Raw genomic sequence first — 14,881 nt, 5'->3', positions numbered from 1 at the left:
TTTTTCTTATCTGCTTGCTAGTATATTCATGTTTTATTGACTTCATAACTTCTTGGTTTGCTGGTATCTGGAACCTGTACAATACTAATCATCACATCTGAAGTTTGTGCATTATCAAGTTTTCAGTTGGCAAAATAGATATGAATGTATGCATAAGAGTATTTTTTTAGTATTTAGAGTATTTAAGAGTATAATTTACTGTATATCAACTTAAATGAAATGGACCATTTTTGATTTATAATCTACTGTACAGTATGTGAGAATTGGCAGAATTTAGTTTCACTTTATTTTACTGTATCAATATTGAACATGCATGCAAGTCGGGAATCATTGAGCATGTAGTGTCCCGATACTACTGTGGTGTTGAGTAGTTCAACAACATTAGAGCTATAAGAGCATAAATCATTGTGGGTTATTAATATGACCAATATCAATAGCAGGGATTGTTATACTTACTGAAACGAGAGTACACCCGTGTCTTCCAGGTTTCATTCCAGCTAAATGTTAGTTTACCATCAACTTTGCTTGTCAAGTCAATAAAATAAACTGTTCACTTGCAGTTTAAAACTGTTTCAGTTCCTGCACAGCAGAGCAGGGTTTGAAATTATGGATAAAACCTTTACCAAATACTGGGTTTTCAGCTCTTCTCTCACTTTTGGTGGGTAGAATGCTACAGCAGAAGCCCAGTAGGTTTTATGGAGCACCCATAAGTGATCAATCTGCAAATTCTTGGAATAGTCAGTTTTGATCAGTTTAGAATGTTATCTGGTTCAATTACATGGAGAATTTCCAACTTGCCCTTCTTTGGCGTTTGTGATTAATTGAAGTGAGTAATTGAACAATTCACCTGCTTTGGTGGTCAAAAAGAAAATGTGTTCTCAGGCACTTCAAAGGTGACTCATAAAAACAGTTGCACAGCCACACCTTTTTTTATTGGTTAAATTTACTTAGTGAGCTCAAGCAACATCTAGAACACATTCTCACATGAGAGTGTTTGTTTTATAGAGTCATCTCGAACTCTGCATATGGTGAACTGATTATAGGAGAGGTTTAGAAAGAAAGATGTAAGTCATCAATTAGCATGGGTGCAACCATTTTAAACACAAATCAAAACAGGATTTTAGTCATTACTTTTCTTGGAAGCATAAAGGAGAGTATTGGTCAAAGTGAGTCCTGAGTGCAAAAACAGTTAAACGTTTTATCAGATTGTTCAATTAAGGGATCAATAAGCTTAATTGATTAAGAAGTGGGTTGGAATGAAACCAGAAGAGCTAGTACTGCAGGATCAGGATTGGGGAGATGCAGTTCTGAAGCTTAAAACTCAGAAAGACATCTTGACAGATTGTTTCATTTTATTTTAGAGTGGGTTTATCGGGTTCATTTGCTTTTCCTTAACTAAAAGCATCAATATGGTGTTGCTGGTTCACTGTTCCAACACTAGGCAGGGGAATAGGAATGTACTCTGCTCTATTTGAATGTAAAAGAGTACTTTTACAACACTGAGACACATACTCTAATATTTGAGTAGGGTTATCTATCAACAAATGTTAATTTCTCCCATGTACAGTACAAACCTTTAAGTGTAAAAAATGATTTTTGATATTTAATATTTTAATTCTATATGTATTAAGCTACAGAACGAAATATGCTGTACTTTAACAGAAGGACATTTAAAATAAAAAAATAAATAAAGGTTTTTTCATGACAAAATCCTAAAGACGTGATGTGCTCAAATTAAAAGATATTGCAACATGCTGTATTTGTTCCGAAAGTCATTGCCTGAATCGACAGTGTTTTGCCTTTCAGTTTTCTTTGCCTCCTGAAGCCTCTCAACAGGAAAAAGCATCTGTAGAGACTCAACGGATCATACCTGAATAAGGCTGCCATCAGTATGCCTGGGACAGTGATCTACAGCATTGGTCCTGGAGGAGCACAGTTTTCTGTTTTTTGCTCCATTAGACTTCTTAATTACAGGGATGTTGATTTCTGTTTTCTATTTGGGTCATATCTGTAAATTTGCTTTTAGCTCTTAAAAGGTCATTTGTATTTGGTACCAAACCTCTATCTATTCTTGAGTTTTCAGAACAGCCCTCATTAAGATGTTTTGCCTGAAGTACAACCACTGAACCTCTGCAGTAGGATAAAATGCTACTGTTTAGCCAGCAGTATGAGCAAGAATGTTGAGAAAAGGCAGCATAAAGGCAGTGTGTATTGGAGTTGTTGGAAACAGTACCCATGAAGCGGGATGTTTTTGACACTCGGGACCAACCAAAGAAACAAGTGTAAACAAGCAAGCAGATCAATGAAGTCGTCAATTAGCACTAGCAATTTAGAGCTCAGCTGGAAGGAAAACCGGTAGACTCAAGTATTCCTGCCAGAGCGAGGTTAGGAACCATTGATCTATAGACATTCTTAAAAACCTTTTAGTTACGTTTGTTAAGGGGGAGCTGCAAAGGAGATGTGCAAGGAGCAGAGTCAAACAGGAAACCGAAGGGAAAATCAAAATGCCAGAGAACCAGGTAATTACTTGCTTTTACCCAAATGCCAGGAGTATTCAGAGCAAAATGCAAGAAAAGGCTACTGTATTGGCATGGACTCATAGTGTAATTGCAACCACAGAAACAAAGTGAGGGGTATGAATACAGCATTACTGGATAACAACCATAATTAGTGTGAAATATAGAGTGAATGTGATTAAAAGATGTAAACTAAGCAGTGGTTCACTAAATGAGACCAGGTTTAGGTTTAAAGCTAGGGCTAAAATTGGATGTAGGGTTAGTGTGAGAAGAAATCTTAGGTTAGACTTAAAGATAAAGTTAGGATTAAGCCTAGGGTAGGTGTTTGGGCGAGGATAAAACCTGCAATTGAGTTTACAGCAGAGGCAGCAATGAAATCATTAATTTCTAAAGACCTGGAACAATGGCTGGTTTATTACAAGTAATTTACTTATGCAAAAAACTCTTGAAGATCTTTCAAGGCCCAAGACCCTTAATTCAACAAATTGCATGCTTAATTGATTGGCATACTAGTGTTCCCAACCTTAATAAAATATGTTATTCAGGGTGATTTAATTTATTGTCTGATTAGGGTTCTCCGGAAGCAGGTTGTGTCCCCTGTTTTAGAATGAAAGGAAGGATTAGGATTATGGCTACATTTGTATTAAATTTCTGTTTAAATATATTGGCAAGGAAAGGTATTGTAACGCTTACGGCCGACAGGCACTGTGTAAGAGCCGGCGTACCAGAGCAGGTGATGTCACCGCCCTTCCCTGTGATAGCAGGACTACAGCTACTGGGCTGAGGAGAGATCTCTCTTTAGCTCACGGGGCTAGGTCACTGCAGAGAGACGCGGAAGTCCCGGGTTCGAGCCTCAGTCGGGATGGGGCCGACCAGATGCGGCAAGGGCGCCCGCCGTTGCGTTACAGTATACAAAATCAGTGGTCAAGATCCCATGAATTTAAGAATATAATTCTTAATGATATTTGGCACGTAGTTAACAGCAGAAGCAGATGTTTTAATCATATGATGATTATGAAAGGCATTTCAGTTTGTTCCGCAGTATTTAACTATCTCAGAATGTTCTATAGTTTTTCATGTGTTTGTTTCTAAGCAACCGCTCCACTCTAAAATCCACTCTAAAATCCCTTTAATACTGAGATCGTGATCATTAAGTGATCACCGTAATGACTGTAAGAAATAACTTAATTCAATTTCGTATCTTTACAACAGAATCGCTTAATTCTTTGCAACCAAAATGTCTCAACGATAAAATCTACTACTGTCCAGGAGGTGGCAGTATTAATTTTCCTTTTTTTTCGTGACCTTTTAACCGGAAACTGAACGTTGCAACTTCCTTTAGTAAACACTCCGTACATGTGATAGGAGTGGACTTGATTTTTAATGGATGAATAAATACTGAAACATTAAAAATGCGTATCGAGAAATGTTATTTTTGCTCCGGGCCCGTTTACCCGGGTCATGGAATGATGTTCGTTCGAAATGACTGCAAGGTGAGAGACTTATTTTATCTTGTTTTCTTAAAACGTGCCATCAGGCCTTCGCGATGGAAACCAGCACGGTAGCTCAGCGTGTATCACGCCTGGGACTGGAGTTTATTAAATAATTTCGGAAACAGAGAAATATAGTAAAAGAGGACTGGGTATTTGTAGAATTAGCTAGATCTATATAGTGTGAATTTTATTTTTCGGTACAAGTACATTTTTATACTTCAGCTTTAAAATTCCGTTTCAATTGCACTGACGAAGTTTTGTACTTTATTTGGTCTGATAGGAATGGATTTTAATAATTATATTGATAATAAAACTGTAGGATTTATTATTGCTTTTGGATCAATTGTTGTATAGCGAGCTCAGTCACATATAGTTTTTCCTTTGAGTGGGAAGACCAGTGAAGTTTTCTCAAGTTGTACATTTTGGAATGGACTTTTTTTCAAATCTGCTTTACATGTTTAATTGTTCAGACGTAAGAAGGCATAGCATTTTTTACATCCCACGATTAGCGCCTATTATAATAACATTTTATATTTTAATCTGCTCCTTGTAGGTGTTTAGGTTCTGCAAATCAAAATGTCACAAAAACTTCAAGAAGAAGAGAAACCCCCGAAAGATCAGATGGACGAAGTCTTTCCGGAAAGCTTCGGGCAAGGAATTGACGGTGGTAAGCGTGACGTCTTCAATGGTTTTGGAAGGAGTGCCTGGTAAAAACGGAATGATTACGTTTTTTAATGTTGGTTTTTTTTTATTACTAATGCAGGATAACTCTCTGGAGTTTGAGAAGCGCAGAAACGTCCCAGTGAAATACCAGAGAGAGTTGTGGAACAAGACTGGTAAGGCCCCCTCTGTGTACCCCTTTTACAGTGAATTACTCTTCATTTGACACACTGTATAGTTCGCTATCATTTGTGAAGCTTATAAAGAAAGTTACTGTGGCTGCAGGTCTGTCCTATCAGTATGTGTTTTTAGTTATATATGAGTTGTGGTAATTTTGGTGAATGTAGTGGTTTGATACAAGTGATTAAATGCAGTGTTTTTAAATGATCACTTTAAGAAAACGTGCTGTCTCAGTTACTCAGTGTCTTAGTAACTAATAATTATAATTTCACAGAGTAGGAAGGCACAGTGCTTAGCAATGCTGCCTTTTGGGATTAATTCTGACCCTGGGGTTCTGTCTGCTTGGAGTTTGTATGTTCTTCCCTTGTTTGTGTGGGAAGACATACTGGGGTGAGTTTCCCCAAAACAATGAATCTTAAGAGATTAATGAGCAACTTTACGATGTACGTACATAACGTACGTGCTACACTTTTTGTGCGTTTCCCAAAACCCCTCTTAATTGGTCATTTTACAAGCGAGTATAAAGTACTTTGTTTACCCCATCCCTGAAGTCGCTTAGCAAAAAGCATCACAAGTCGATTGGAAAAACAATCGATTGACAATACTTTCATTATATGGTGTCGGTTTTGGTCCTTCAGTGGGATGAAATAAAGTTGTGAAAAGGAATCTGAAGTAAACATGACATCATAATTTAACAACCAAATAAGCAAAAGCATATAGATAGGCACAAAATGGAACACCTATTGTTAATAAGAGAAAAGAAAATAAATGACTGACATTCCGTAAAAGAAAACCAAGATCGACTGTGTGGACAGTGTAAGCGTTCTACACGGTGTCTTTGATTTAAAGTAAGATTTTTTTTTGACCCGCTGCCATTGTTAATAATCCCAGTGTTTCATGAGAAAATACTGTTGTTATTTACAGTTATTGGGTGTATTGGAACTGCATTTTAATTGGTCTTATTAACATGACATCTGGAAAAAATAACTACTAAGCTTGGCATGTGTCACTCAACAAATACAGAACCTGTAATCAAATTTAAATACAAGTAGGTCTAATCTTTACTGTCAACAATCACAACAGAACATAAAATGGTATTTGAACTTTAAATATAAATAAAGATTAGGCCCAATGATTTAACTTAAATAATGCATTACTGCATTTCATCATGAAAATCATATAATCTAGTCAAGTATAAAAGTTAGGATTTTTTTAAAATAAAATATATTGTAACAGATTGGGGTTCTCTGGGCATGTGCCCTTGCTGCTCCCATACAAATACAAGTAGAAGAGAAAATACAGATAAAAGAAAGAAAACATAAACAGAACAAAAAAACAATTAACTGCCAGTGGTAATGAGGTAAATATGTAACCAAGTTATATTTTTACATACATCAAATCCTTTCCTTGTTTTTTAGCATTTTTCACATTCTTTATGGAATTTAAAAGTACTAAAAGAGGGAGTATTATTGGACCATTTGACTTATGAATATGAAATGTACCCGGGATGACTAATAAATTCATTACTGTGTAAATAATAATAATCACTTACACTTATATAGTGTACACTCCACTTACACTCCACTTTAAAGCGCTTTACAGATAATGGGGACTCCCCTCCACCACCACCAATATGCAGCATCATCCACCTGTCCAGCCATAGTGGCTGAGTAATGAAGCCAAATCATAGATGGGGATTATTAGGAGGCCATGATTATTAAGGGCCAATGGGAAATTTGGCCAGGACGTCAGGGTTACACCCCTACTCTTTTCGAGAAACGCCCTGGGATTTTTAATGACCACCGAGAGTCAGGACCTCGGTTTTACATCTCATCCGAAGGATAGCGCCTGTTTACAGTATAGTGTCCTCGTCGCTATACTGGGGCATTAGGACCCACATTAGGAGCGCCCCCTGCTGGCCCCACTAACACCTCTTCCAGCAGCAACCTTTTTTCCCAGGAGGTCTCCCATCCAGGAACTGACCAGGCTCACACCTGCTTAGGTTGCCAGTTGTGAGTTGCAGGGTGATATGGCTGCTGGCTGCTAAATAAATGTTTTTTTTCCAAATTTCCTCTTACATAGTACAACAAAATATCAAAATCCATAATATAAAATCTTAGTATTCTAAATTTCCAGAGAATTGTCATGGCATGAATTTAATGTGCTCTGTCTGGCGATCTCTGTTGCTAAGGTTGGCTTAAGAGGTAGCCAGTTTAAGAAGCACTTAGTGATTAACGAGTGGGTCGGGGAACAAGTAGATTACAAAGGATTTAACGTGCTACTTTAGTTACAATGGGTTTTGGGAAACACACGTAAATTAACGATAGATCTTAAGATTGAGTTTCCGATGTTCTTAGCCGTACGATGCTTTCGGGAACCTCACCCCTGCTTTGTTAATTGGCTTCTGAGAAAATTGGCCCTCGGTGTGAGTGCATGTGTCTGCCCTGTGCGATTAACTGGTGTCCCATCCAGGGCGTACCCTGCCTTGCTCCTTTGCTTGCTGGGATAGACTCTGGCTCTCCTGCAACCCTGAATTGGAAGAATTGGTTAGAAAATGGATGGACTTCCATGTGTTTGTAAAGTTTCTCATTCACTTCCTCTGTCCCCTTTTCCCTCCTCCTGAGGAGTGCTGTGACTATAGTGACATAGTTTTGGTTAAACAAAACAACAGAGATGAATGGCTGTTGGGCTTTATAATTTTCCTTCTGTCAGTATTGTTAATTAAATTTATGAAATATGGCAATTTTTATCCCAACATAGTTAAAAGTCCTTTTAGAAGTTTAATTTTTGAAACTTTCCTGTCCTTGTAAAAAACAACACATTTAGGTTTTTGCTTTCCTGAGTGCTAACTGACTTTTGACTGCTTGTTTCAGTGGAAGCCATGAAGAAAGTAGAAGAGATCAAACAGAAACGACAGGCAAGGTTTATCATGAACAGGTGAGAATCTGTCTTAGTTCTGATTTTGGAGAAAGAACACACTCTTCTCCCATTTTTATCAAGATGAAATGAACAAGTAATTTCATTTTTATGCATTTACCAATGTTAGTAAATGTTTTGTAATGTAACAGTCTCAGAATTGTTGTTTTGAAAGATCTGTGAGGATTATTTGTGATTAGAATTTGGATTAAATTCTGACGCACTGCTGTGTCTCTGTTTTAAAGACTGAAGAAGGGAAAAGAGTTAGAGAAGGAAGAAGCCATCAGCGAGGTGAAGAAAAATATCCATCTTATCAAAGCCCCACATGCAGGTAAGTACATTACTTTTTATTTCCTGTTTGGGGCTGTTTAGGTCTCACTGAAGCTGCTCCAGAGCAAAGGTGTAATTTATCCCATTCTCTTGTCTGTGTTTTATCAAGGAGAGCTTTGTGTCATTGTAAGTATCAGCTGGGGTTATTAATTACATTAATTTGTACATTCCCTTAATTAACTTGAGAGTAATCGGGTAAACATTTCCCTTGCAGTTTTTTAATATCTTCAGTGTCAGTTCTGCAGATTAACTTCTTGATGGGAGTACAGGTGGCTCATCCTTGAAGCGCCACATTAATTGCTGAAGTGGCTTCAGTATGTAAAATGAATGCTAATTGGATTTTTGCTGTTGAATATTGCCCATTTACTAAAGTCATTCCGTGGCCATAATAGGTCAAGGTGGGATATTCATTTCTAGCATTTGAGAAGCAATACCAACATTATGCAGGTATAATTTAGCCAGTCATAATTGGTGCTATGTGTTGTAGAATCTGATTTTTAAACCAGACTCACTGTTTCCTGTCTGGCTGTGCTGGAATGTCAAAAAAAGAAAAAACAAATTTGGTCTTTTTATTTGCAGGAAAAGCAAAGAAGATGGAGGAAAAGATGGTGCAGAAATTACAAGAAGATGTGGAAATGGGGGACGATTAAAAATGTTCATCCTCATTCTTACAGTGGAATTAACTTTAATTGAGACCTTTTAACTGTTGTAGGAACTTTTGAATTTCATGTATAAAAACATTTTTCTTTCATTGAACAAAATCATACAAGCTCCACTGCTCTTCACTTCCATGGCTACAAAAGATAAAGCAAGTATTTCAGTAAATTTCCCAGTAAAATAAGAGTGGCTTGGCTGCTAATTTGCAGGACCTTGAAACTCCTTATGTCATTTAAATGTTTTTGTTCCTAATGTGCAAAAACCATCCATAGGCATTGAAGGTGTTTCTAAATTAAACCAAAGTCACAATAAACAATGATCTGGTTTGGAAAAGTACCTGTTTTAGTGTCAGTGACTTTGTGTTTTTAATAATGTATCTCAGTAATTTAGTCTACATGTTTTCAGATGTGCAAAAAGAGGATTTATTTTATTAAAACATTTTTGTAAAGGATGTAGATTCTCTTTGGTATGGAAGTATACATCTTGTTTTCCCTTCAATATGAATGCTGTAGTTAAAGTCTTTGGATTATGTTCATAAATTATGCAGGGGTCATGATTCACATTTTCTAATGTACTGTAAAGTGAAACAACAGTAGCATTTAATCATAATTCATGAAGTGGAAATTTAAATTGCTTGATGTACTGCACCAATTTTACATCAATTAAGTCTTAATTACAAGTTTTGAGTGGATTGAAGAATATGCGACTAGTAAAGACACTTAAGAGACTTCAAAAGTGCTTGTTGAAATAGTTATACAATATCATTTTAAATCTTTCCACCAAAGCAATTAAACTGTCTTCAAATTTCAAACAGAAATATATTTTTTAATTTGAAAACCTAGCTTTCAAATCAAATATCAGATACAAGCAGCTGCTTATTCCTGGTGAGGGTCACAGTAAACCCAAGTCTGTCCTGGAAGCACAGGACACAAGGTAGGACTATACCTTGGGTGAGGTACCAGTCCAAGTGTGAATGTGAACGCATAGAGACAAATTAGAAATATTAATTAACCTCAATCTAGCATGTCTTTATGTGGAAGCATATGTGCACATGTGGAGAACAAACCACACAAAAGTTGCCCCAGCAGGATTGCAATCCGGGACTGAAGAGCTATGCTGTAGCAGTATTAAATGCCACTGTGCCATTCTGTTGTCAAACAAAAATAGCCTATTAAACAAAAACAATCTTTGCTTTTTTCCAAGGCTGTGGCATTTTAACCTTGAATTAAATTCCCCATTCTTTAGTCAAGATGAACAGATTCTTCATTATAGAGGATAATTTCCTGAGGGGTAATGAATCATTACCAAGACAATTCTAAAGCAGGCTGTGTATAAGCATCGGAAAAATATCATGAACCAAGAAACTGGTAAATTTGATTACAAGAAAGCAGAAATTGAATTCTATTAAAGTAAAAATTGTGCTGTATATTATTGCTCCATTGTTAGTATACTAAAATAGTCACATTTATTTGAAGTTTGGAATGAAGTGCGATGTACTGCACTGTTATTGTTTTATTTGCACTTTATTGTGAAGAGACGTTTTGTTTTTTTTTTGCAGTTAATCCAATGGCTTGAATTTGTTAGTTTGATATTTTTGTTTTATAATAAATACCTTGGTTACTTTTAGCTCACAATTGTATCTAAGACCTAAGTCAGTTTTGCACCTGAAAAATACTGCTTTTAAATACCTGCAGTGTAATAATGACCAAGTTGGGTTTTGCGAAAAAAATTCCTAATCCAAAACATTGTATGTGGCCAATACAGTGATTTTATGCTATCTTGAGGGGAGAGTTTAGACTTGAAAGTGACAGTTTTGTAAACTGTCTAAAAGTGCTGGTTCTAGTATGATGTACAAAATGCTGCATTACTAAAAGGCCTACAGTGGACGACAGGACTGCAGTGTTTTCCTGAAGGCTGATATATAACATTAGTTAAGAGAAAGTCCTATCTTGATGAAGCTGTTCAGTGCTCCAATATCCAACTGAGAAAGAGATGGTTTGCCTGAAGAAAAAGTGTTGTATGGAGCAATATTTATTTCTTCCTCCTGTGTGGATTTCAGCTGCTTACGGAGATTCTGTGAATGTCAGATGTGGGATGTTGATCTTCATAGCTGAGTGATTCTGACAGCTCTTGACTGATTTAAATGTTTCAGGGACACAGAAAATTCTTTCTGGACATAAGTATTTCTGTTCTGTTTCTCAGGGCACACCAGGGGTAATTCTGTTTCTATCTGTCATTTTCTGTATGTATTATTTAGCCTTACTCAGACTATGGGCTCGGCCCAGCAGTCTCTGGGACTGCTTTTATTTTTATTCATTAAGGTTTGTAGTATGCTCATCTCAGCGGCACTTGGCTAACCGTCATTGCCATTTTCATTTAAATTGATGAACACTGATAATCTGTCGCACGCTTCATTTACAGAACTGTCGAGCTTGTGCGCTCCAATTTTTCTTGATGTTTTCTTGATGTTACCTATCCATTATTCATAAAGGGAAGGATAAAACAGTATTATATAAAGTACACCCATGTGTTGTCTTGAGTTCGAAATAGCCTCCAAGTCAGTGTAGTGCACAGCCTAATGCATCCATCCATGTTCTAACTGCTAAATCCAGTTCAGGGTCGTGGGGGAGACTATCCTGGCAAGCAATGAGCGCAAGACAGGGTTCACCCTGGACAAGATGCCACTCTGTCACATGGCAGACAGACACAAACATGTACACCCTCACACCAGGGGCTTTCTCAGAAGCCAATTTACCTACTGTAGCAGTATGTTGTCTTTGGATTGTGGGAGGAAACAGAGTCCAACACGCGAACACAGTGACACACACCACTCTCTTTAAAAGTCCTTCCCTAAGACATAGCAGGGGTGTGAGCTAGCTTGTTTTCTGGGCCCCAAGATGACGTTCACTGCGGAGGAACAGGAGGAGCTTGCTGGAGCAGGACTGACAGGAGGCGTTAGCGCTCGGAGGAGGGTGGCAATGTCTGGCAAGGTAGCAGCATATCTTCTAACTTGGAGAAGAAAAGCTCCCAAAAACAAGAACAGCCCCAGTGCTGCTTGGTAGCAATGCTAACGACTGTCCCACTGTGCCACCAACACAGTCTAATATGCACAAATATTCTGTTTTTGAATGGTAGTGTTGCATGTAGAACTGTCTGGAAACATTAGTTTTGAAATAAGAAATCGCCTAAATCTGTGACATCAGAAGATTCATGTTATTTTCTCAGTTTCTGTATTTGAAGCCTGCTGGCAGGTAAGAGCAGATGGTTCCCAGCTCCTGAGTGGAAAATGGAGGAACATTTTTCTTTGCAGCACCACTAGCGTTTGAAGTGAGATTTCTTATACATAGGCATTTCTGCACTGGTATCCTAAAGGAACCATTGACTTTAACAGTTGTTGGATTAAAGAAAGAGACTTTGGGAGGTCCCACTTTGTTTAACCTGTAAAGGTGCTTATGTGAAGTGCAGGTTGTACTCAGTAGTGCAGTGTTTTGAGACTAGACTGTGTCCTTAGCTGACTGTGATTGATAGGCAATTACTCAAGCTCAATTGGTTGAATACTACAGGGTTTGGGGTGCACTGGTGGTGGTGAATTTACCCTTGGTATGCTGTGCATGTACTTACAGCTTCCAGGTCAAGCGTCCCCAGTGACCTGACCTGGAATCTGTAAGTCTGTAGTGTTCTCTGTGCCAGTTCAACACTCTTAAAATGAAGAAGAAAAATAAAACTCTCTCTAAAAGTCCCTCCTGCTATCTCCCAGTGATAAAACCTGGAACTAAAAGTGCCCTTATTTTTCTACATAATGAATGATGTTAAAGTCCAAGTTCAGGATGAGTTATAAGGTTATAGTTGCACACAGTTTAAAGACATCAGGGAACAAAGTATTACTGATTGCTCAGCAATCCCAAGGAACATTTAGATGTACCGTGTCTTTAAATCCTGTTGTACAGATACGACTACTGTTTATGTCACTTTTGTTGTTGCATTAATTAACCTACAGTATGTTTTACAGCAGTAACAAACCAGTTACAAGAAACAATATATTCCAGGGTGGTTTTAATTAAATATAAAATGCTTTTTTAATACATAAGTTTAATTGATTTAATTATAACAGTAGACAGTGTGTTTCTGTTTCCGCAATGAAAACTTCCAAATATTTCTTAGGCTGACGGAACAGTTCCAGCAAAAAAGAGTAACTGTAATTAATCAAAACCTGCTGCACAGCACTGCATTTGTCTGTTTTTGGAAGACATTGTGTTGTAGCAGAAAGTAATTAGTCTAAGTGCATTAAAGTTTTAAAAGGCACATTTAAAAAAAAGAAAACACGTTTCCTAGATTTCAGTACCACGGTCCTAGGGCACGGGATGGTTTTATAGAACAGAGTAGTGAAGAACTGGGATATTATTTCATTCTTCAGAAGAATTCTTCTAAAGGTCGTCAGCTTGAGATTTTGTGGAAGTTGTCTGAAATATCCAACAAGGTAATATTTCGATAAATACTACTCCGAGGTATTTCTAAACTAGGGTGGCATGGTGGTACAGTGGTTATCACTCCTGTCTCTTAGGGTGCTTTCTGCGTGGATTGGACTGCGTCTTTTCCTTGTGTTCTCCTAGGTTTCTTCCAGGTGCTCTGGTTTCCTATTATGATCCAAAGACATACTGGTAAATGAATTGGCTTCTGTGAAAACCACCATTGGCTTGGCTGGTGTGAGTATGGGCGTGTCTGTGTCTATTTTCCCTGTGATGGACTGGGTACTGTATACCCCGCCTTGTGCCCAGAGCTTGCCAGTATAGGCTCCGGCTCCACTGTTATCCTGTATTGAATGAAGTGGTTACAAAATGAATGGATGGTATTTCTCTGCAGAGATTATCTACAGAGAATAGAGAAGGCAGTCCCTCACATCTTTCTGTGGAATTTTAAATGCAAAGCGTTTTGCCAGATTTATGGTAGCTCCTTTAAAACTAACCAGAAGAAAGTAATCAGATGGAATATGATTGAGATGCTATCTCACACAATACTGTTAACTGAGGTAAATTATACGTTTAATTAGAAAACAGTGTTACTGCTACAGTCTAGTATGTTAATCTTAAATTGGTAAAGCCCGTATTTTTGCAGTCTTTATAGCTGCGTTTCTAATAGCATTTAATAGTATTTTAATTAAGCTCTTACAGGCTGAAGATTCCTTTAGATAACCTTTACTGTTTTAGAGTAATTGAGGGTGCTTCTTATGATTATGATTATACACATTTCCAAAGTTGTCCTAAGCCTATAAGTACAATACATAACTCCTGTCACCTGTAAATTGCACTAGATTCCTGTGAAATTTAGAGTGGACTTGAAGGTTTTCCAACTCGCATAGAATGCAATTAATGGGACTAGCTTCAGGTTATTTTAAGCATAGTCCTTAAATTCCTAATCAATGGCTCAAATAACTTAATAAACCAATTAGGATATAACATATAAAGGGAAATCAAGCATCTGATTAAGATGATTAAAAAAGAACACGACTTGCCTGAAGAGAAGGAATATAAAGGAATTGCGAGCTCAGATAAAAAAAAGTATATTAGAAAGACTAAAAGAGAGGTGAAAAGTAATATTGCAATGAATGCTAAAATAAATTTAAAAATATGAAAAGTAAAAAAAAGGAAGGGTTTATTTTCCATTTTGCAAGAACAGGAGGATAAAGTAAAAGTATCTGGGGTAATAACAGGAAACATCTAGATGATGAAAGATAAATGGCAGATGCATTAAATTTCCCTCGGATATACAGTATATCAAGGAAGAAATCAACAACATGATTCAATCAACAAGCTGAGGAAGGACACAATTCAAATATCAAATATTGTTAGAAAAGAAGAAGCAGATGTGCCATACATACTAGAAGTACTTTAGATAAACAAATCTCCAGAGCCTGATATACTTTTTTACCAATTGTACATAAGAAAACAAGATATTAATACTATTAATAGGCCATTGACAAAATTCAGCCAACAGCTGCTCAAGACAGGGGTAATACCTACTGACTGGGAAATTGATAATATAGTACCGATTCCTAAAAAGAGAAGGGAAGGAGAAATTAATTCCCACATTGCAGACAGTAGGTATTCAAGGTAATGACAGGGTCATTTTTAG

At 37.2% G+C, this 14,881-nt stretch overlaps 1 protein-coding gene across 1 annotated transcript; it reads left to right on the top strand.

Moving 5' to 3' along the window:
* The first annotated feature begins 3,846 nt into the window (after positions 1 to 3,846).
* Positions 3,847 to 9,085, top strand: rsl24d1 (ribosomal L24 domain containing 1). The gene is made up of 6 exons (XM_088640915.1): positions 3,847 to 4,009; positions 4,563 to 4,676; positions 4,773 to 4,845; positions 7,723 to 7,786; positions 8,011 to 8,096; positions 8,675 to 9,085. The coding sequence occupies exons 1-6, from the start codon at positions 3,929 to 3,931 to the stop codon at positions 8,743 to 8,745; spliced, it is 489 nt and encodes a 162-aa protein (XP_088497041.1). The 5' UTR covers positions 3,847 to 3,928; the 3' UTR covers positions 8,746 to 9,085.
* The last annotated feature ends 5,796 nt before the right edge of the window (positions 9,086 to 14,881 follow it).

This window comes from Lepisosteus platostomus, chromosome 7 (assembly GCF_059453375.1).
Source record: "Lepisosteus platostomus isolate fLepPlt1 chromosome 7, fLepPlt1.hap1, whole genome shotgun sequence".
NCBI classification, from domain to species: domain Eukaryota; kingdom Metazoa; phylum Chordata; class Actinopteri; order Semionotiformes; family Lepisosteidae; genus Lepisosteus; species Lepisosteus platostomus.
The sequence above is the reverse complement of the archived record's forward strand: the minus strand, read 5'-3'. Positions and strand labels throughout refer to the sequence as shown.

Excerpts from the sequence above, each read along its gene's own strand:
- rsl24d1 (XM_088640915.1), top strand. The coding sequence starts at position 3,929 with ATGCGTATCGAGAAATGTTATTTTTGCTCCGGGCCCGTTTACCCGGGT. Across the intron at positions 7,787-8,010 it reads GCAAGGTTTATCATGAACAG|ACTGAAGAAGGGAAAAGAGT; the intron begins GTGAGAATCTGT and ends TCTGTTTTAAAG. Across the intron at positions 8,097-8,674 it reads TATCAAAGCCCCACATGCAG|GAAAAGCAAAGAAGATGGAG; the intron begins GTAAGTACATTA and ends TTTTATTTGCAG.